This window comes from Pogoniulus pusillus, chromosome 27, assembly GCF_015220805.1.
Source record: "Pogoniulus pusillus isolate bPogPus1 chromosome 27, bPogPus1.pri, whole genome shotgun sequence".
Taxonomy (NCBI): Eukaryota; Metazoa; Chordata; class Aves; order Piciformes; family Lybiidae; genus Pogoniulus; species Pogoniulus pusillus.
The window spans coordinates 18,726,847-18,749,645 of NC_087290.1; the positions used below are offsets into that span (position 1 = coordinate 18,726,847).

General features: G+C 52.3%; 1 protein-coding gene across 1 annotated transcript in view; it reads left to right on the top strand.

Annotated features, from left to right (window-relative positions):
* The first annotated feature begins 10,007 nt into the window (after positions 1-10,007).
* Positions 10,008-22,799, top strand: part of TRHDE (thyrotropin releasing hormone degrading enzyme) — a 212,249-nt gene continuing 199,457 nt past the window's right edge. The window contains exons 1-2 of the mRNA XM_064166663.1: positions 10,008-11,287; positions 20,288-20,561. Coding sequence (XP_064022733.1) covers positions 10,470-11,287; positions 20,288-20,561 — 1,092 coding nt within the window. The 5' untranslated portion in view covers positions 10,008-10,469. The remainder of the gene's footprint in view (positions 11,288-20,287; positions 20,562-22,799) is intronic.

A 22,799-nucleotide genomic window follows, 5' to 3' on the forward strand; every position in this document is an offset into this window, starting at 1 on the left:
TCCCCAGCTTTCTTGTAGCCCCCTGCAGACACTGCAAGGCCACCAGAAGGTCCCCTGGGAGCCTTCTCCTCTCCAGACTGCACAGCCCCAACTGCCTCAGGCTCTTCTCGCAGCAGAGCAGCTCCAGCCCTCTGCTCATCCTCCTGGCCCTACTCTGGAGCCCTTCCAGCACCTCAATAACTCTCTTGTAACAGCGGCTCCGGCACTGGATGCAGCACTCCAGGCGGGGAGATTGTTCTGTCCTCATGCATACCTATGGTAAATATCGCAAAGATTTCCCGTGCCCAGCGCTGACTTCTTTTGAACTTTAAAATGAAACCAGCCGCCCTGACCCCCCCAGAGCACAGCCTCTCCCTTCCCGGCGCCGCTCCGAGCGCCGGCAGCTGTCGGCAGCGCAGGCGGAGAGGGGTTTGTCATACCCGACGGGGCCACAAGGCGGCAGTAAAGAGAAAAGCGACCGCAAGCGAAGGGCAGCGGCAAACCCGCCCGGGCCGCACCGCCGCTGTCACCGGCAGCGAGTTCGGCTCCGGGCGCTTCGGTTCTGCTGCCTGCGGAGCCTCGAAGACATGCAGCAGCGTGGATGGATCGTGGGAAACAGCCCACATCGAAAGGCGAGTCATAAAGAGAATGAACCACAGGCTCACAGGTTGGAAGGGACCCAAAGAGCTCACCCAGTCCAACCCCCTGCCAGAGCAGGACCACACAACCTAGCTCAGGGCACAGGAACACATCCAGACAGGGCTGCAAAGGCTCCACAGAAGGAGACTCCACAGCCTCTCTGGGCAGCCTGTGCCAGGGCTCTGCCACCCTTCCAGTCAAGAAGTTCCCCCTTGTGTTGAGCTGGAACCTCCTGCACTGCAGCTTCCATCCATTGCTGCAGCTTCCATCCACTGCTGCTTGTCCTGTCCCAGGGAGCAGTGAGCAGAGCCTGTCCCCCCCTCCTGACCCCCAGCCCTCAGATAGTTAGAGACATTGATTCAATCCCCTCTCAGTCTTCTCTTGCCCAGACTAAGCAGCCCCAGGTCCCTCAGCCTCTCCTCACCAGGCAGTGCTCCAGTCCCCTCATCATCCTCACAGCCCTCTGCTGGACCCTCTCCAGCAGATCCCTGTCCCTCTCCAGCTGGGGAGCCCAAAGCTGCACACAGCACTCACGATGTGGTCTCACCAGACATAAGTCATCTGCTCATGGCAGCTTCAGAATCGCAGGAGGGATAACTGTGATCAAAATGAAGTTAATTAATTTTCTTCCCTACGGAAGGAAGGAATCCAGGGGAACTAAAAGCTGAAATCTTCTTTTCCATGATCAGTCATGTTGGGAAGATAAAAGCTGCAGCAGAGGAGGTTCAGCTCAGCACAAGGGGGAACTTCTTAAGTGTAAGGGTGAGAGAGCCCTGGCACAGGCTGCCCAGAGAGGCTGTGGAGTCTCCTCTGGAGCCTTTGCAGCCCTGTCTGGATGTGTTCCTGTGTGCCCTGTGCTGGATTCTCTGCTCCTGCTGTGGCAGGGGGCCTGGACTGGAATATCTCCTTGGGTCCCTTCCAATCCCTAACATCCTGTGAGCCTGTCATATGGCTTGTAATGTTATGAAACTGGTTCTCATCACTGGCACAGTGATCAAAGATCCCATTCTGTGCTTCTGTGCTCTACAACCTCCCTGGGCAACCTGTGCCAGTGTCTCACCACCCTCACTGCAAACAACTTCTTCCTGACATCCACTTTCAATCTCCCCTCTGACAGTTCAAACCCATTCCTCCTCATCCTCTCACTACAAGACCTTGTCAATAGTCCCTCAGCCCTCCTGGAGTCCCTTCAGATCCTGCAAGGCCACTCCAAGGTTGTCTGGAAGCCTGCTCTTCTCCAGATGTGTTAAAATCTGTGGTTTAATCAAGATGTCACTGGAAATAAGCCCTTGCCTTGTTCACTGTACCATGCTCCTTGGGTTTTTTTTCCAGTCAAGAAGGTGCTGAGCTGGCAGATAAGACACTCTCTACATCTGCAAGTGTTTGATTTCTCACACAATCTGGAGTTTCCACAAATTCTCCTTCTCCTTCTTCCCCCTGAGACTAACTTCTTAGCACTAATTGATTTCAATTAGCCAGCTTTAAGTGTAATTATTCAGCAAAAGGAGCAAACAGTATTATATCTGTGCTCTGCATCCCACTCCTAACAACGTGGCATTATTGAGCTGGTGGAATTGAAATGGCTCACACTTGGAAAAAGCCAACTTCAACAGGCTGTGTTTAGAAACACTGAGGAAAAAAACATCCAAACCAATGCACCAAGTCCCTTTGTGAAGAAACTGAAATGCACTTGGAGTAAAATTTGCCAGTGGAGAAGGAGGATACTTGTTTTCTGTTTGAAATTGCTGGCACAAACGAAGGACTGAAAGGAAGAAAAGAGAATAATCAGCTGCTGGAGTAGATCTGGGTAAATACAAAAAGAGGTAACAGAAATAATAATTCTCAGCCACCTGATTTGGAAACTTGAAATACTTAGTTCTCATATGAAAGTTGGCATTTTTAGACTAAAACTTGAGGTAGAAAATGTTTGGTTTTTTTTTTGAGTAGTGTGAGGAGTGGTTGTGATTTAGCAGGACAGTACTGAGTGGTTCTGAAAGGACTGAAATAGATGAAAATGCCACAGCACAGGGTGAATCATAGAACCAGAGAATCAGGCAGGTGGGAAGAGAGATCCAAGCTCATCCAGCCTGACCTAGCACCCAGCCCTGGCCAACCAACCAGACCATGGCACTAAGTGCTCCAGCCAGGCTTGGCTTCAACACCTCCAGGGACAGCCTGCTCCCTGGGCAGCCCATTCCAATGTCAATCACTCTCTCTGCCAGGAACTCCCTCCTAACATCCAGCCTAGACCTGCCCTGGCACAGCTTGAGGCTGTGTCCTCTTGATCTGTCCCTGGGTGCCTGGCAGCAGAGCCCAACCCTACCTGGCTACAAACTCCTCTCAGGTAGCTGCAGACAGCAATGAGCTCTGCCCTGAGCCTCCTCTTTTGCAGGCTGCACACCCCCAGCTCCCTCAGCCTGGGAAGCAGAAAGTGGCTACTGGGGCCCTAAGGCACAAGACTCTATTGATGCCTTCTCAGGTGCTGCTTGCAACTCAAGAGGTGACTCAAAAGTAAGAGGTGATGATTAAAGGAGCTGGTTAACTTGGAACTAGTTTGGTTGGAACACTCTCAAGCTTCCACTGGGTAGGTTTAGAGCAGTGTTAAGGAGGGGGTTTGAGTCTGGGTTAGAAGTGAATTGTAATGAGGCCAATATAAAAGTGGTAAAATAGTTTATTAAATGTAGAAAGAAAATGTCCCCAAAGCTACTTACAATTAGCACAGGCAGATTCTGTCATGTAGTTGGTAAAACTCTTTTTGCAGCACCATGGCCTTTCCTCTTGCATCTCTTCCTTTCTACAAGGAAAATGGCAATGGCCGTGGATGGAGCTGTATCTTGTGATCCATCTACCTCTACAAGGAAAACTAACAATGGCTCAGGATGGAGCTGTATCTTGTGATCCATCCACCTCTAGAAGGAAAATGGCAATGGCCGTGGATGGAGCTGTATCTTGTGATCCATCCACCTCTACAAGGAAAACTAACAATGGCTCAGGATGGAGCTGTATCTTGTGATCCATCCACCTCTAGAAGGAAAATGGCAATGGCCGTGGATGGAGCTGTATCTTGTGATCCATCCACCTCTAGAAGGAAAATGGCAGTGGCCCAGGATGGAGCTGTATGTAGTGATCCATCCACCTCTACAAGGAAAACTAACAATGGCTCAGGATGGAGCTGTATCTTGTGATCCATCCACCTCTAGAAGGAAAATGGCAATGGCCCAGGATGGACCTGTATGTAGTGATCCATCTACCTCTAATTATAAACTAAACAGAAATAGCACTTAATGCCACCGGACTGAAGTGAGAAAGAAGGCAATTTCTGCTGGTGACACGAAGGTGAAGGAGCAGAGAGGGATGGGCAGCAGGTTCCCTTTCTGGGTACACTCAAGGCAGCAGCACAAATCACTGTGTGTCAGCTTGTTTTACAATGTAGTGTTTTGGCTGCCTCGGCTTTTAATTAGAAAGTCTTTCCCTTAGCACTTTCCTTAGCAGCAATTTTTAAACTAAACAGAAGGTGTATTCCCTGGTGCCATATGTTAAACCTAACATGGTACTGAAAATGTCTTCTGGAAAAAAAAACACCACAAAACAAACCCAAACCCACAACAAAACAAAGCCAAACCCGGCTAAAGCGAGGGCCACTGTCCCCATCCACCCCCTCTGGCTCACTTGCAAGCTTCAAGGCACAATGGTCCCCTGCTAGGCAGTGAGACCTCTTTGGAGCATTAGCCACAGACTGCAAAGCTGGGCTGCTGGTTTCCTCTTTGTTTCTCTGGCAACATGTGGTGGTGTGGAAGTAGTCATCACCCAGCTGTCCTCCACTCGGTCTGGTAAGGGGCAGTTAGGTGGCAGCTGGGTATGTGAAAAGTGAGTAATTCGAGGTGCTCTCAGAGGTCACCCTGTTTAGAACACAGAATTAAGCAGCTTAGAAAGGACCTCTAAGATCATCCAGTCCAACCTAGCACCCAGCACCTTCTGATTAACTAACCCATGGCACTAAGTGCCCCAGCCAGCCTCCTTTTAAACACCTCCATGGATTGGGACTCCACCACCTCCCTGGGCAGCCCATTCCAATGCCAATCACTCTCTCTGGGAATAACTTCTTCCTAACATCCAGCCTGAACCTGCCCTGGCACAGCTTGAAGCTGTGTCCCCTTGTTCTGTTGCTGGTTGCCTGGGAGAAGAGCCCAACCCCACCTGGCTACAGCCTCCCTTCAGGCAGCTGCAGGCAGCAATGAGCTCTGCCCTGAGCCTCCTCTGCTGCAGGCTACACACCCCCAGCTCCCTCAGCCTCTCCTCACAGGTCTGTACTCCAGGCCTCTCCCCAGCCTTGCTGCCCTGCTCTGGACACCTTCCAGCACCTCAACATCTTTCTTAAATTGAGTGGCCCAGAACTGGACACAGAACTCAAGATGTGGCCTGAGCAGTGCTGAGTACAGCTCCTGGTACAGGCCAGGATGCAACTGATGCATTTTGACCCACATGTCAGCAGGCTTTGAAGTGTAGTGCAACTCCCATTAACTAGGACGCCCAGATCCTTTTCCCCTCCACTGCCTTCCAGCAGATCAGTCTCCAGGATGAAGGATGGACCACTCATGTCAAAGAGCAGAAGCCAGGCAGCCTTGGCAGAGTGCAGTACGCTGCTCCCCTGTTTGGATGAAGTGCACCCAGCTGCACGATATGCAATAAGGTTGCTCATTCATAGAGGCTTTTCTTCCAGGGCTGTACTGCACTGCTGTGAATACTGAGAGGTGTTTGTGTGCAGTCTCAAAATCACATAAACCACAGCTTTATGGAGGTCCCTCATCAGCTCTTTGCTGGCCACAGTGCCAGCTGCTATAGAAGTGGAAACTGCTCTGCCTGAAGTCGATGCACATTTCTTCTGATGCTTGTCTAGGGAGGGCCATCCCCACAGCAATTCAGTTAAGGTGAGACATGCTCTTTTATTTTGCATGAATGACTGAAATTCTATCCCATGAGCTCATAAAATGAGATTGCATACAAGATGTTGATGGCCTGGGGGAAGTTTTGAACAACTGGGAGTCATTATCAGGGTTTTGCTGGAAAAATGATCCACGATCTGATGTGTTTTCCAAGTGTCTTTGAAGAAAGACGGAAGGAGGTGCAAGTTTTGGAGGTAATATAAACGATGCTGCATCCAGCTCTGGAGCCCCTATTACAAGAGGGATGTGGAGATGCTGGAGTGTGTCCAAAGAATGGCCAGGAGGATGCTCAGAGGGCTGCAGCAGCTCTGCTGTGAGCACAGGCTGAAAGAGTTGGGGTTGCTCTGTCTGCAGAAGAGGAGGCTCCCAGGTGACCTTCTTGTGGCCTGCCAGGATCTGAAGGGGGCTACAAAGAAGCTGTGGAGGGAGTTTTTAGGCTGTCAGGGAGTGACAGGACTGGGGGGAATGGAGCAAAGCTGGAGGTGGGAGAGTCAGATGTGAGAAGGAAGTTGTTGACCATGAGAGTGGTGAGAGGCTGGAATGGGTTGCCCAGGGAGGTGGTTGAGGCCCCATGGCTGGAGGTGTTTGAGGCCAGGCTGGCTGAGGCTGTGGGCAGCCTGCTCTAGGGTAGGGTGTCCCTGGGCATGGTAGGGGGGGTGGAACTGGCTGATCCTTGTGGTCCCTTCCAACCCTGACTGATTCTATGATACCCATGTCTCTGCTCTTAACTGTGGACAAAAGGAAAACAAACCCAACAGTTTTCCCCAAATATACACAAACTGTTTCTTGGGAGCCCTGTGCCTTTGTGATTTCCCATCAAAATGGCTGCACATAGAAACTGGTACACAGAGCTACTTGCAGAGAACAAATTCATAAGTTAATACCTCCCTTGACCTGTTTCTGCACATTTAGAACCCCATCATTACTAATATGAAGAAGAGGTTAATCTAGTGATGTGCAGTTTCAGAGTGATGGATGAGTCGAGGCACATGAGCTATTTAACACAGTACCTAGCAGCACTATTTTATCATAAGTCTCCAGACTGACAAGAAGCCCAAGGAGGGGCAGAGGGGGAGCTGCAAACCTCTCAATGTGTTTTTGAGTAATGGAACCAAAGCTGGAAGTGAGTATAAACAGTCCTAACTCCCATCACTTATGCCTGGCTCCAGCACCTTGACCATGCTATTTCAGCTTGGCTTAAAGGAAGGACATCAAACTGTTGGAGGGAGTCCAGAGGAGGCCACCAAGATGCTGAGAGGGCTGCAGCAGCTCTGCTGTGAGAGTTGGGGCTGTGCAGCCTGGAGAAGAGAAGGCTTGGAGGAGACCTTGGAGTGACCTTGCAGGATCTGAAGGGGGCTACAGGAGGGACTACTGACAAGGTCTTGTAATGACCGGATGAGGAGGAATGGGTTTAAACTGGCAGAGGGGAGACTGAAAGTGGATGTCAGGAAGAAGTTGTTTGCAGTGAGGGTGGTGAGACACTGGCACAGGTTGCCCAGGGAGGCTGTGGAGCACAGAATCACTGATATTCAATCACATTCTGTGCTTCTGTGCTCCACAACCTGCCTGGAAGTGTTGAGGGCCAGATTGGATAAGGCCTTGAGCGACCTATTCTAGTGGGAGGTGTCCCTGTCTATGGCAGGGGAGGGATGGAACTGGATGAACTTTGAGCTCCATTCCAACCTAAACCATTCTATGCTTCTATAGACAGTCCTAACTCCCCTCACTCATGCCTTGCTCCAGCATTTTGACCATGATATTTCAGTCTGGTTTAAAAGGAATTGGCCTCATGGCTTCTTACTAGCATGCATCTTAAATCTTTTACACACCCTCTCCAGTATTGGCCTTTCAATTTCTAGACTGCTATAGTCAAAGCTGACTTGTGGGACTGATTCCCTCAGCTGCCCTGGAACGATCTCAGGCCTTGTACATTGAGAAGGTCAGAATGATGCCCCCTTCCTGGAGGAGTTAAAGGCTAGCTTGGATCAGGCCTTGAGCAACCTGTTCTAGTGGGAGGTGTCCCTGCCTATGGTGGAGGGTTAGAAGTGGCTGAGCTTTGAGCTCCCTCCCAACCTAAACCATCCTATGATTCATTCCATGCCCCTGTGCCATCACATGAAGCTTTATGTCCTTCCTTACACCCGGCAGAGCTGCTGAGCATCCTTCCTTAAACACAGCTGAGCCCAACTGCCTGGCACTCATCGTTCTTCTGAGGAGGCTCCACAAAACCCTTCGGCTGGGAACCTTGGAACCATTCACTTAAAAACGTGATTAAAACTCACAAAACGTTTATAAATGACACAGAAGCTGTCCCACCAGAATCCAGGAGGCTTCCACTCTGGCAGCACCCCTTGGCCTGAACGTCTCCTTGCCTTGCTGATGGGAACAAGCCTAACAAAAACCACGGCAGGGAGGCGACAGAGGGAAACATTGCCTGGTTTACTGATGCCTGATGCTGACAGCCTGCGTACCAAATCCTACCGGCACTCAGGCACGTCCTTCGTGCCCGCTTTTAAAGGGCTTAATGAAACGTACAGAAACTGACATTTTTAACCCCGTAGCTTTGGGTGCTGTTTTTGCAGTGTCAGATTGTTTCCTCTTAATTCCTTCCTCTCCAAATCACACAGCAATGGTTTTCTACCTTTCTGCCTCCAAACTTCAGGCAGCAAATAACGAAGGCTATTTAAGGGTAACAAAATGCTCCTGTTCTTTGGCCTGTTACAACAGGTGGGCAGCCAAATAATGCCACCATAAATACGTGGGAATTCCTGCTGAGGAGTAAGATCTTAGCTCTCCTGGGCCATACAAACACAGCTAACAACTCTATCACCACATAAGTAAGAACAGTTAAGATGAGGAGGCTTTGCTAGACTGTGCTGCAAGATACAAACCAAAAGACTCAGTTCCTCCCACGGAGAGCAGACCTGTATATAAAATCCTTCTATAGGAACATGCAAGGAAATGCAATGACTATGATAAAGAAACTGCTGAATTCCTTAGACTTAAAAAGTGGTATTCCACAAACCAGTTTGTCAGTAAATGAACACTCGCAGTCTGCAACAGCACACAAAGTAACATTTCCAGGAGAGGCACCAGATCGAGGGAAAGCAGAGATCAGGCATTGCTTTGGGAAGTGCAATGGCTAATGTGTTGTATTCCATGGAACACTGCAGCTTTGCTTTGTTTATGAAAATATAGGACTTTTTTTCTCCATCCACTACGGAAAATAAGGCTTTTATTCTGCACAATGTTATGTATGAATTTAACCTGACACATAGCATAGATGCCACGGGACTGAATGCTGTGCATAAACACATCCTCAACTGCCTACGAGACTGAAGCTAAAGAGCTTGAATTAAGAAAAAAGAAAATGACTAGAGTTTCTGAAATGTGCAAGAAGAGTAAAGGGGAGCGGGGATGCTTTCAAACGCTATCTAGATCCTTGCCGTGTGTACCAGTTCTGTGTTTCTGCGGTCCCTGCATGTAAGAGAATCCGAGGGCTCGGATTCCGTAATTCAGTTTTCCAGCCCGGGGATCACTCCTAGGACTACTCAAGCCACGTGTTCGTGTTATTGCCCTGGGCAGCATTTAACACAGCTTTAAATCCCTCGCACCGAGAGGCGGGCTCCAGCACGGGCGGGAGGGAGAAGGCTGTCCTGGGGCCGCGGGTAGCGGCACGGGGGGAGGTGGCTCTGAAAGCCCCAAGGCTTACAGCGCGGTTTTTTCTCCACACGTTACTTGTATCGATTTAAGGCAGTATTTACCCTTTTTTCGGCTCCGTTAGTATGACAGCGCTATTGTCGTCCAAATGCCTGCTCGGCGGCTCTTCATTAAGTCTCTATCAGTGTGATACAGTACTGGCGTTCAATATTTATGTGGAGAGCACACTCGTACGCCTGTAATCCCGGGAAGTCCTGCGGCTCGGAGGATTTGCAGCCGGTAGTCTCCCTGTCCCCAGCGCATCGCGGCTCTCGCTGTCCGCCCGGCCGGCCGGGCCGGGGCTTCCGCCGCTGCCTCAGCGACCTCCCCCGGAGCCGCCGCGTGTGACACACCGGCGAAAATCCTCCCTTGTCCCCGAGTCGCCCCCGCCCCCCGCCCCCGCCCGCTCCCCCGGGGCGCCGCCGTCACCGCCGGCAGTCGGAGCAGCCGCTGAAGCCGAGGGGCGGCGGGGCTTGCCCGCCTCTTCCCCCCTTCCCATCCCTCGCCTCTCTCCGGTGCCTATATATAGCCGCCTCTATCCGAGCCAGCCGGGAGAGCGCTCTGTACCTGCAGGAGACGCAAAAGACAGAAGAGCAGAGCCGCGAGGAGTGACTGTCAGGAGCCGGCCCCGCCAGGAGGAGGAGGACGGGCCCGACCCGGCGCCGCTGTCCGGTGCCGCCGCCCCTGGTGCCGGGCGAGGCCCGCGGGGGCAGCCCGATCTGCGCGGCGGCGCGGGGCGCGCATGGCTGGGGCGCTGCCGGGGCCGGGCGCGGAGCCCGACCCCGGCCCTGGCGGCTCGGGGCGCAGAAGGAGGAGAGCTCCCTGCGGGCGGCGGCGCTAGCGGGGGGGCCGGGGCGGCAGAGCCCTCCCCCTTGGCGCCGAGGTGCGCTCGGCGGCATGTGCTGAAGTGCCCCGCAAAAGCCGCACAAGTTGCCTGCGCGGCACGGCACCGGCGTCCGGGCGGCGGAGAGAGCCAGCAGCCGGCGACTCCTGCCCGATCCCGTCCTGTGTCCCCCCACCCCCGGCCCGGGCGGCGCTCCCCGGCGGGGCTGCCGGCAGCCAGGGTGATGTGGATCTTCGGGAAGTGAGAGGCGGTGTGGCGACGCGTTTCTTCTGGGCCGAGGGCCCCCCTGCCTCGGAGCCTCCCATGCTTTCGAGGCCCCCTCGGGGGGCGACGGCCCCACGGGAGGTGGGGGCGGCGCTACCGTGATGGCCCTGGAGGAGAAGCGGGAGAGACGTCCACCCGTCACCCCCATGATGATCGAGGAGGAGGCCGCCCTGCGGAACGGCAGCCGGGGTCTCACGCCGGGTCCCTGGGCCGAGGCGGCGGGGCCGAGACCCCGCACCACGGAGCGGCACATCGCTGTGCACAAGCGTCTGGTGTTGGGCTTCGCCGTCTCCATCCTGGCGCTGCTGGCGGTGACCATGATTGCCGTGCTGCTCAGCGTCCGCTTCGAGGAGTGCGGCACCGCCGCCGACAGTCCACCGCGGGCCAGCGGCAACGGGAGCTTCCCTGGGGCCGCCCGACAGCCGCCCGATGTAGGGCAGCCCCCCGGCCGGCCAGAGGAGGAAGCGCGGGGCGGGGAAGCGGCGGCGGAGGAGGAGGAGGACGACGAGGAGGAGGAGTGGCAGCGGCGGCGGGAGCTGCCGCCCTGGGCCCGGCCACGGCTGCCGCGACACCTGCGACCGCTTCACTACAACCTGATGCTGAGCGTCTTCATGGAGAACTTCACCTTCAGCGGGGAGGTGAACGTGCAGCTGGAGGTGCTCAACGCCAGCCGCTACATCGTGCTGCACGCCCACCGCATGCACATCGAGGCGGTCCGCGTGGCCGAAGACAAGCCGGCCGGCGGTGTGCGGGTGGCCCGCACCTTCTTCCACCCTCAGACGCAGGTCTTCGTGGTCGTCCTCAACCGCAGCCTGGAGGCGCAGAAAAGTTACAATCTCAAGATCATCTACAACGCCCTAATCGAGAACGAGCTGCTTGGCTTCTTCCGCAGTTCCTACGTCCTTCACGGCGAGAGAAGGTAGCGGGAGCGGCCGCGACACCTCCGCTCGATTCGGGTCCAAGTTGGGCAGCCCCTCCGCGAGCAGCCTGAGCCGAACTTCGGGCGGGGTGGCGCTAGGACCCGACGGGCCGCAGCGCCGCCAGGCGGGAGAGGCCGCGGGCTCCGCGCTGCTCGGCGGCGGCGGTTCCGCTGCGTGCTGCGGAGCGCGGGGCCCGGCCGGCTGCCGCGGGGGGCTGCGTGGGCTGTGCGGAGCGGAGCGGTGAGGGCCGGCCCTCACCCGACAGGTGCGTGAGAGCAGGCCGGGCTGGGCCTCGCCTCCAGCTGCAGCTTGTCTCAGGAATCCCCTCTGCCGTCCGGCTGCTGCCGCCGAGGGCTGGCGCTGGGAGGGCGGAGCTGCGAAGGGTCACGGCTCTCGGGAGCCCTTATCCTCTCCATTCACCGGCGAGGTTCGGTAGAGCAGCCGGATGGGTGGTCGGCGGCGGTGGCTGCAGGGGAGCCAGCGAGGGCAGGCCGGGCGCTGCCGGGGGAGGGCGGAGCTGCCTAGGTTGGTCCGCGCTGCGCGGCTGCATCGGGCTGGGGCCCTGCGGGTGGCTGCTCCGGTCCCTGCCGTGCTGGTGTTCTGCCGGCGCAGCCTCCAGGTGAGCGGAGTGCTTCGGCTGCGCGCCCCGCCCGGAACGGGGAGGGCTGCGGGCTGTGGCCGGCGGGACGGGAGTTGGCTCGGCGGGGCTTGGAGGCAGACGGTGGTAGAGAGTCGATTTCCACGAGTGAAGCGCAGCGTCCGCCCTTGCCCCTGCCGGGGCGATCGCGGAACGGTGATTCTGGGTCTGCTGAACAAACGCCCCCGCTATGTGCGGCTCCGCCGTGTCCTCGTGTGACCGAGCCTTGCCGGGAGACGAGCAGCAGCGTGGCGGGGAGAGGAGCGGCTCCGCCGGTGTGGTGCTGGCGGTTCATTTTTTGCAGTGAGAGCTGGCGGGATGCGGTTTGTTTTTAGGTCATGCGAATGCATTTACACCGCCCGCTCGAACTGAATTGCTGCAGATTTATACCCGGTGACGGGCAGGGCAGATCTGGTCAGTGTTTAGCTTTCACGGAAGGCAAGATTCGATCTTGATCTGTATTTACTCTTCATAGAATCGAGCAGGTTGGAAGAGACCTTCAAGCTCATCCAGTCCAGCCTAGCACCCAGCCCTATGCAATTAACTAGACCATGGCACTAAGTGCCTCATCCAGGCTTTGCTTCAACACCTCCAGGCACAGACTCCACCACCTCCCCGGGCAGCCCATTCCAATGCCAATCACTCTGCCAACAACTTCCTCCTAACATCCAGCCTGTATCTCTCCCGGTACAATTTGAGGCTGTGTCCCCTTGTTCTGTTGCTGGTTGCCTGGAAGAAGAGCCCAACCCCACCTGGCTACAGCCTCCCTTCAGGTAGCAATTTGTTGTTGTAGCCCTTGGGTTCCTGTCCAGGTGCTTGCTCCTGTGGGCAAGTTCACTGTGGAGCCCCCGATTTAGGCACTTACAGAGGTGCTGTGTTTTGTTTTCTTTCTTTCTTGAAGTAATTTTCTAACCAGAATCAGGCTTTGGCATAGAAAAGAAAGATGAGTTTGGCTTCTTGGTAGTTCTGTCTTGGTTTATAATGAATGAATCATAGTGCGGTTTAGGTTGGAATTGAGCTCAGAGATGATCCAGTTGCAGCCTGCTGCCATAACGTTAGAACTAGCTTCCTTCTAAGCTGTCCTGTCTTGCAATGTCTGTTCAGTGACAGGTTTTCTGTTCTTGAATCTTTTGTTCTGCAAAGAGTTCTGTAGTTGGAGGAAGTGGCCAAAAATAGTAAGTTGGGCAGAAAAAAAGAGGGTGCTCACCAACTCAATTTAATCAACAGCCCTTGTATTAAAACATGCTTCCATTACTGTGATTACTTTAAACAGCCTGGTGTTAGAACCACAAGCTTGGCTGAAATTAAGTTTGATTTGTCATTGCAGTGAAATAAAATGGAAATTGGAAAAATCAGGAGGGGAAAAAAGAAAAAACCCAAACCCAACCTTTTAAAATGCCCTTTTTCACGGTGGAGTGAATGTCTGTGGTAATCAGGAGTTCTTGCAGACCTGTATGGAAATGAGCAAATCAGAAAACAAACCAGTGCTGGCAGCAGGGGATGTAATTCACTTGGCAAAGCGAGGAGATTATTTAAGCAAGTTACTGCGTCTTTAGGCTTTGTGTAGGAATAATTGAACTGTCAAATAGGTGTGGCAGTGACATTTCTCCAGACTTACTCTACCGATGCCCTAGTTATTGCTTGAAAAAGTGGCAACAGTAACAACAAAAAGGCCTATTAGCTTTTTGAATCATCGTAGCTTAAGACGCAGGGTAGAAAGTGTCAGCGCTCTTGAGAAGTGAGTTGCTTTGTTTTTAATACACTTGAACACGGGCATGTGGGGTGAGAGCATTACCTGGTGAAAGGTAGCATTGCTGTGTTGAAATCAGTGCCTTTTTTTTCTCCTTATACCAAGTGGCATTTATTTCTTTTATTCAAACATTGGTTTATTAAAGCTCTGCCCTGGTGAGGCCACTTCTGGAGTACTGTGTTTGGTTCTGGGCCCCCCAGTTCAAGAGAGACATAGAACTGCTTGAGAGAGTCCAGCGTGGAGCCACAAAGATGCTGAAGGGAATGGAACATCTCTGTTAGAAGGAGAGCCTGAGGAAGCTGGGACTGTGCTGCTGGGAGAGAGGAGACTGAGAGGGGACCTCAGCAATGGTTATAGGAGGCTGGAGCCAGGCTCTGCTGGGTGATACCCAGTGCCAGCACAAGGGGCAATGGGTGGCAGCTGAGGCATAGAAGTTTCATTTCAAGCTGAGGGAGATATTTTTTTCCCTGTGTGGGTGCCAGAAGCCTGGCACAGGCTGTCCAGGGGGGCTGTGGAGCTATTCCAGAGCTGCCTGGATGTGTTCCTATGTGACCTGCTGTAGGTGACGCTGCTGTAGCAGAGGGGTTCGGCTGGGATGAGCTGTGGAGGTCCCTTCCAGCCCCTGCCATTCTATGATTGATGTATGGTTATGGTCTCAGCTGTTTGGGGCACGTATTGTTTTCAGCTGTCAGGCTTAGTGACTGTCCCAGCTTGGGGCCACGAGCCTCCTCGGGACTGGAGGACAGGAATGAGACTTCCCTCTTTCCAGGAGTAAGGATGATTGGAAGTTCAAAGAGAAATTCTATGTACAGGAGCATGTTAAGGGACACCTGGGATCCCTCAGACTGCCCCAGTGACTCACCATGATGTAAAGCAGCTGGTGCAGCTCCTAAAGCAGAGGAGCCCTGCAGTGAGTTCAGAACGTGCCCTGGCAGTGTAGCAGTTTGTATCTCGGTGAGTAACCCTTTTTTAGAGTAATACACATCACCATTTGTAGCCCTTAGACGGGGACAGTTTCTTCTGTGGTAGACAGGGCTCTTTCCTGCTCTGACAGAACTTGGCTTTCCAGCAGAGCTTTAGCGTTTTGGCATCTTTATACTTGATTAAAATACAGCAGCCTTGCTGGAGCAACAGCTGCTATAAGAAGGGGTCTAAGCCCTCATTTTTCACTGTTGCTGCAGGTGAGAAGTGAGTATCTGGCTGTGAGGCTTCCCAGACATAATATTGCCTTTACTTTATGATTTTATATCCTAAAGTTAGTACATTTCCCTGTGTTCTTCACAGGTGACAGTCATAAATCATCCTGAGACGCTGGTAGTCGTGTGGAAGTGTTTTATCTTCTCACTGAGAGTCTTTGCTGCTGTAATTGAAATGTAAAATGCAAGTGATATGCTGCAGATTTGCTTGGTGTTGTGTGCCAGGATCCACTGGCAGCAACCAACAGGCATTTAATACAGAGCTGCTGCAGAGTACCAGGGGGGTATGCACACCTAAGTGAATGTCCAACTTTGGCACAGGTGAAATGGGGGGGAGTAACTATTGCATCCTGCGGGCTAGACCAAACAGACAGCTGAGATGCCAAAAGAGAGAGGTGGTAGAGGAAACAGGTGTCTGCCTTTAACAGATGAGGTGGAATTAAAACACCTGCTGAGGAGACAGGCTGCAAGGCCTCCATTCCCAGAAGTACAACTATTTTCTGGTGATGGTTTGAGGAACTGGAGATAAAAGTGTCAGTGCTCAGAGGGGTGTGTAGAGAGATGGATGAAATCCTCAGCTTGCTCCTCATGTTTAATATCCTGTAGAAATACAGAACATCCTATAGAAATACATTCTGTCCTATAGAGATATAGAAATGTCTTCAGTACTGTGTCCAGGTCTGGGCTCCTCAACTCAAGAGAGATGTTGAGGTGCTGGAAGGTGTCCACAGGAGGGCGCCAAAGCTGGAGAGGGTCCTGGAGCACAGCCCTGTGAGGAGAGGCTGAGGGAGCTGGGGGGGTGCAGCCTGCAGCAGAGGAGGCTCAGGGCAGAGCTCATTGCTGCCTGCAGCTGCCTGCAGGGAGGCTGTAGCCAGGTGGGGTTGGGCTCTTCTAGGCACCCAGCAACAGAACAAGGGGACAGAGACAGTCTCAAGCTGTGCTGGGAGAGATACAGGCTGGATGTTAGGAGGAAGCTCTTGTGAGAAAGGCTGGCATTGGAATGGGCTGCCCAGCGATGTGGTGGAGTTGCTGTCCCTGGAGGTGTTGAAGCCAAGCCTGGCTGGGGCACTTAGTGCCATGGTCTGGTTGGTTGGGCAGGGCTGGGTGCTAGGTTGGGCTGGATGAGCTTGGAGGTCTCTTCCAACATGCTTGATTCTGTGATTCCATGATCCTACAGAAATATCTTTTTTTCCTAATTTTGCTTCCCAGTTCTAGTGGGAGGTGTCCCTGCCTGGGGCAGGATGTTGGAACTGGCTGAGCTTTGAGCTCCCTTCCAACCTAACCCATTCTGTGATTCTGACACAGACAGACAGTGTTTAGATTTTGCTTTTTTTTTAAGCATGTGTTTGTTTTGCCTCATGGAACCCCAGGCAAATTGTTGCTTGCTCCTAATGCACGTTATAAATATCACAGCTACTGATAGCTGATGTATTTTTAGGGTGGGATATTGACTGCCTAGTGTTTGCTCAGTTGTGTGCACATGGCTGTATCCTTTGTCTTTGAGAATGCAGGAGGTGCAGAATTTATCAGGGTCTGATCTTGGAGGTCTCTTCCAGCGTGGTTGATTCTATGTTTCTGTGGTGAGGGATTGTTTCAATGGCCTAAAACAAGGACAAGGAAGGTTCTTCTTCCCTTGTACTCAGCACTGCTCAGGCCACAGCTTGAGTGCTGTGTCCAGTTCTGGGCTTCCCTATTCAAGAGAGATGCTGAGGTGCTGGAAGGTGTTTGGAGCAGGGCAGCAAGGCTGGGGAGGGGCCTGGAGCAGAGCCCTGTGAGGAGAGGCTGAGGGAGCTGGGGGTGTGCAGCCTGCAGCAGAGGAGGCTCAGGTCAGAGCTCATTGCTGTCTGCAGCTGCCTGCAGGGAGGCTGTAGCCAGGTGGGGTTGGGCTCTGCTGCCAGGCAAGCAGCAACAGAAGAAGGGGACACAGCCTCAAGCTGTGCCAGGGCAGGTTCAGGCTGGATGTTAGGAGGAAGTTGTTGGCAGAGAGAGTGATTGGCATTGGAATGGGCTGCCCAGGGAGGTGGTGGAGTTGCCATCCCTGGAGGTGTTCTTGCCAAGCCTGGCTGGGGCACTTAGTGCCATGGTCTGGTTGATTGGCCAGGGCTGGGTGCTAGGATGGACTGGCTGAGCTTGGAGCTCTCTTCCAACCTGACTGATTCTATAAGAAGTTCCAGAGAATCTGCAAGAAGTGGCCAAAAAAAAAACCCAATTAAATGCTGCCTTATTTAGAGAGTGTCAGGACAGATACAGCATTCCTCAAGTATCTGTGTCTGAGCTCATTAAAATTGTTAATTGCAGAGGAAAGTTCATCATTCTTGCTTTATTAATAAGAGGCCAGTGCAGTTTTCTGTGCTCACTTGAAGCTGCTGTTGATGTCTGTAGCTGTTTACAGTGTGCCTAGAATGCAGAATCAGGTCCACTTGAAATACTTTGCATCTAAATTAAGTTGCTTTGCTTCATTTAGCTGGCTGCTTTGGCTCCAGAGTTCTAGTGTAAATCCACTGATAATGTGGAACTCTGTTGGGCTGACACCACAATACCTGGCACCAACTTTCAACCTTATATAGAACCACAGAATGGGTTAGGTTGGAAGGGAGCTCAAAGCTCAGCCAGTGCCAACCTCCTGCCATAGGCAGGGACACCTCCCACTAGAAGAGGTTGCTCAAGGCCTCATCCAACCTGGCCTTGAACACCTGCAGGGAGGGAGCAGCCACAGCCTCACCAGAATTATGATTCTGGTAATTTGTGTTTTCTAATAAGAATCAATGTGATATTATTAATTCCTTCAGTAGTTACTAGCCAAAGAATTTAGACAAAAGCCCAATGGAAGCTGATTTCATGATGGAAATTTTTTCAAGTGCAAACAATAAAAACCCAAACCACCCTTGTTTAAAAGGGGTGAGAATCACAGGATCACAAATTTAACCAGGCTGGAAAAGACCTCTAGGGTCATCGAGTCCAACTGATCCCCTAACACCTTCTGATTAGCTAACCCATGGCACCAGTGCCTCATCCAGACTCCTTTTAAACACTTCCAGGGATGGGGACTCCACCACCTCCCTGGGCAGCCCATGGGGCCTCCAGAGATCATCCAGTCCACCCCCCCTGCCAAAGCAGCATCACCCAGGGCAGTCCACACAGGAATGCAGCCAGGTGAGGTTGGGAAGGCTCCAGAGAAGGAGACTCCGCAGCCTGCTCCAGGGCTCTGGCACCCTCACTCCAAAGAAGTTTCTCCTCCTGTGGAGCTGAAACCTTCTCTGTTCCAGTTTGCATCCATTGCTGCTTGGCTTATTGCTGTGCACCACCCAAAAGAGCTTGGCCCCCTCCACTTGACCCCCACCCCTCAGCTATTGATAGACATTGCTCAGATCCCCTCTCGGCCTTCTCTTCTGCAGACTAAACAGCTCCAGGGCTCTCAGTCTCTCTCCAGAGGGGAGATGCTCAAGTTCTTCAGTCATCCTCGTGGCTCTCTGCTGGATTCTCTCCAGCTGGTCCCTGTCTCTCTTGAACTGCAGAGCCCAAAACTGGACGCAGTATTGCAGCTGTGGTCTCAGTTGTGCAGAGTAGACAGGGAGAAGAACCTCCCCAGACCTGCTGGATGCACTTCTTCATGCCTCTTAGGATGCCACTGGCTCTCTTGGCCCCAAGGGCACATTGCTGGCCCATGCAGAACTTGCTGCCCACCAGCACTTTAAAGTCATTCTCCACAGAGCTGCTCTCCAGCAGGGCAGCCCCAACCTGTACTGCTGCCTGCTGTTATTCCTCCCCAGATGCAGGACCCTGCACTTGTCCTTGTTGAACTCCATGAGGTTTGCCTTCCCGCAGCTCTCATCCTGTGCAGCTCTGGTTGGATGGCAGCACAGCCTGAGGGGTCTCAGCCACCCCCTAGTTTTGTACCATCAGAGCTTGCTGAGGCTGCTCTCAGTCCTCTTTGTGAGGTTGTTAATAAGGATGGTGACCAAAACCAGCCCCAGCACTGACCCCTGGGGAACACGACTGGCCAGGGGTTTCCCCAGAACACATCTCTCTGGTCCTCTCAGGTGTGAATGCAGTACAGCAAGAGAGAAGTGCAACATTTCAAGACCTTTGGGACACTATTTCCTTCTTTTTAAATGACACAAAGTCTGTGTCAAACCCAAGGAGGTGTAGAAGAAGTAAATGAGGTGTTTGGCTTTCCTGCTGGGCTGCTGATTTTGTTTTCCTCCCTGGGCTTTGGCGAGCATCACATTACAGAGCAATGCTTATGGATTAATTAATAAGAGGTGCCACCATTTTCAGTCTGCCAAATCTCTCCACCCATCCTCTTTCCCTCGAGGAAGGAGAGCTGATTACTCAGCCTCTGAAATCCTGATAGATGTTCACCTGCTCTATGAAATTGCATTGTTATTGCCATCGCTGGGACCTTGGCAAGGGAGGCATGAATCAGTGCGCTCGGGAAGCACAGGCTCTAGCTTCATGGTTACACAGGTGGCTCCTGGTGATGTTCTCAGCCTGTCTGCCTCCAGGGAATATTCCTCTCGAGCCAAATCATTCAGCTTTTTAAGAGGAGCTGCTTCTTTCTGCAGAGAGATCGTTGCACCTGGGTTTACTCCAAGTGTGAAAAGAAGTTTCTGCAGAGAGAAGTTCTTATTCTCTCTCCGGATTCAAATCTCTTTACAGGGAATGGGGACAGATGCCTGATGAGGAGAGGCTGAGGGGCCTGGGGCTGCTTAGTCTGGAAAAGACACAGAGGATTTAATGTTTATAACTGTCTGAGGGCTGGGGGACAGGCTCTGCTCACTGCTCCCTGGGATAGGACAAGGAGCAGTGGATGAAAGCTGCAGCACAGGAGGCTCCAGCTCAGCACCTGGCTCTGGTGAGGCCACACCTCAAGTACTGTGTTCAGTTTTGGGCACCTCATTACAGGAGATCTGTGGAGGTGCTGGAGGCAGTGCAGAGGAGGGCAAGGAAGCTGTGAAGGGCCTGCAGAATAAGTCTGATGAGGAGACACTGAGGGAGCTGGGGATGGTTAGTGTGAAACAGAGGAGGCTGAGGGCAGAGCTCAGCTGCCTGAAGGGACATTGTGCAGAGGCTGCTGCTGGGCTCTGCTCACAGATCATTGGAGACAGAACAAGGGGGAATGGCCTCAAGCTGAGTCTGGGGAGATTTAGATTGGACATTAGGAAGAAGTTTTCCATGGAGAGAGTGGTGAGGGACTGGAATGAGCTGCCCAGGGAGGTGGTGGAGTGACCCAGGCTGGATGTGTTTCAGGGTGGTTTGGCTGTGGTGCTTGGGGCTCTGGTTTAAGGTGAATCTTGTAGAGCAGGGTTCTAGGCTGGAGTTGGTGCTCCTGAGGGGCTGTGGCAGCCTGGGTGTTTGTGTGGTCCTGTGGCTCGAGTGCTGTGCAGAGTTAGTGACCTCTTGGTTTCCTTTCTAGGTTCCTGGCTGTTACACAGTTCTCTCCCACTCACGCCAGAAAAGCCTTCCCCTGCTTCGATGAGCCTATCTACAAGGCCACTTTCAAAATCAGCATCAAGCATCAGGCAACTTACCTGTCTTTGTCCAACATGCCAGTGGAAACTTCTGTTTTTGAAGAAGATGGATGGGTTACAGATCACTTCTCACAGTCCCCTCTCATGTCCACCTATTACCTAGCCTGGGCAGTCTGCAATTTCACCTACCGGGAGAGCGTCACCAAGAGCGGAGTGGTTGTAAGTATCTCTGGTGCCCTGCCAAATGCCTTTCACTGCTTGGAGAGCTCTCACTTTCCATCAGAGATCCTTAGACTCCTCATTCCTCCAACTTGCCAGTGTGTGTGCTGATACTGTATATGGTTTGAGACCTTACCTGAGGGTTTGTCTGAGCCTGCTGTGCTCTTAGCCTGGTAGCTGTGGCTGCCAGTTGAAGGGCTAAGTTTTTCAACATGCCATTTCACTTTGGCTTTCCTTGGGGAGTTTGCTCTTGGTTTCTTTTTCCTGCAGCCTTTTCAGTACTGGTGTTTATGAGGCTGTTTATTGAAAGCAAGCAGTGATACCAGCAGAGCTTTCAGTCTCCTTCCTTCAGTAGTGACATGTCCCTCGCTGTGCTTTGTGCTAGCTCAGGAGGCTGAGAAAGTAATTTCCATCATAGCTCTCTTGCTCAGGAGCAGGACTTTACAACCTGTCAGCTTCTTGTGGAGGGCTGGGTTGATGGAAGCACTAACTTTGCAGAGCTATTGTTCCCAAATATGGCACAGCCCCAAGAGTTATGTCATGATCCAGGGTGAGGTGTCCCTGCCCGTGGCACGGGGGTTGGAACTAGCTGATCTTTGTGGTCCCTTCCAACCCTGACTGGTTCTGTTATTCTATGAAAAAAAAACAACAAACCAAGAGCAACCCCTTTTCTTTATGTCAGCTTTGGTTTGGTTTGCAAGCATCAATCTCAGAACTGTGTAAGAAGCCAAAACATACATGAGAAATGCTGTCAGCTTAATAGGCTATTTCACAGGGCTGTCGCCTTGATTCTTCAGGTGAAGGTAGAGAGAAACCTTCCTGTCTTAGTTACTGTGAGTAACAGAGCCTGGAAGCAGAGGTCTAGGTGGCAGTTTAACCTGTGTGGCTGAGCAAGAGGCATGTTTACCTTAAACTTCTCCTAATGCTCTATGGCTTTGTGCTGCAGCCTGGATGAAAAACTGCAGACCTCTATTCCCTGGCTGCTCAGATCAGCAAATGTCTTCATGGCAATTTTTAGCTGGCCTAAACATTGAGCTGCAGTGGAGGGAGCTGTTACCATCTTCTCTGAGCCAAAGGTCTTCTTTGCTTTCCTTGTGCACAGGATCACAGAATCTTTGATCCACAACCTCCCTGGGCAAGCTGGGGAGGGACTATTGACAAGGTCTTGTAATGAGAGAATGAGGAGGAATGGGTTTGAAGTGGCAGAGGGGAGCTTGAAAGTGGATGTTAGGGAGAAGTTGTTTGCAATGAGGGTGGTGAGACACTGGCACAGGTTGCCCAAGGAGGTTGTGGAACACAGAAGCACAGATCAAAGATCCTATTCTGTGCTTCTGTGCTCCACGACCTCCCTGGAGGTGTTCAAGGCCAGGTTGGACGAGTCCTTGAGCAACCTGTTCTAGTGGGAGGTGTCACTGCTTATAGCAAGGGGTTGGCACTGGCTGAGCTTTGAGCTCCCTTCCAACCTAACCCATTCTGTGATTTTATGATTCCCTCATCTGCATTGCAGTGGTCAGCTGGAGGACACTAAAGAGCTGACTTCCATTAACTGCCTTAAAACACCCCCCAAACCCCAACAATACATCAGGTTGTACAACTGTTCAGACTAACATTTTCCCCAGTGGGTTCCATTATTTGTTAGCTGCTAGGAAAAAAAACCACAGCTAAACCCCATCAGTTCTCTGCAAAATAACTGCAGTTATTATACAGCTCCACTTGTAGCTCTTACAAAATTACTGTGTGTTTGAAGAATGTGTTAATATTTGTATGGAATAGCAGTAAAGCCCTCAAGACCAGGCATTTTCTGTCACTTAATGACTACCTGGGTTAAAGGCCTGAGGCTCTGCTCTTCAGCTCCCAGATTAGCTGCCAGCAAAGCCTCTCCCAGCAGTTATTATTTATTAATCAGTATTGAAGGAATTATTCACCAGGTGATTCTTTGTGGGTGAGCAAATTGGTTACAGCAGAAGGTTTTAGCTATCAAAAGTGGAATTAGTCCTCGATTAAAATGTTCTTCTTCTGCAACCTGACTTTGGTCCAGCCCCAGAGCTGAGCTCTACTTTCTAAGCCCACCCGTACCTGAAAGTTAGCTTTTTGTTAGCCCATTGCTTGCCACTGGGAGGCCACACAGGTACCTGATAGACAGCAGCTGATGCAGGGAGCACCAGGGACAGTTCTGAAGCTTGGTGCGATGCAGACTTGTAGCATTTAATCTTTGTGTGCCCTGAAGTGCTGCTCTGG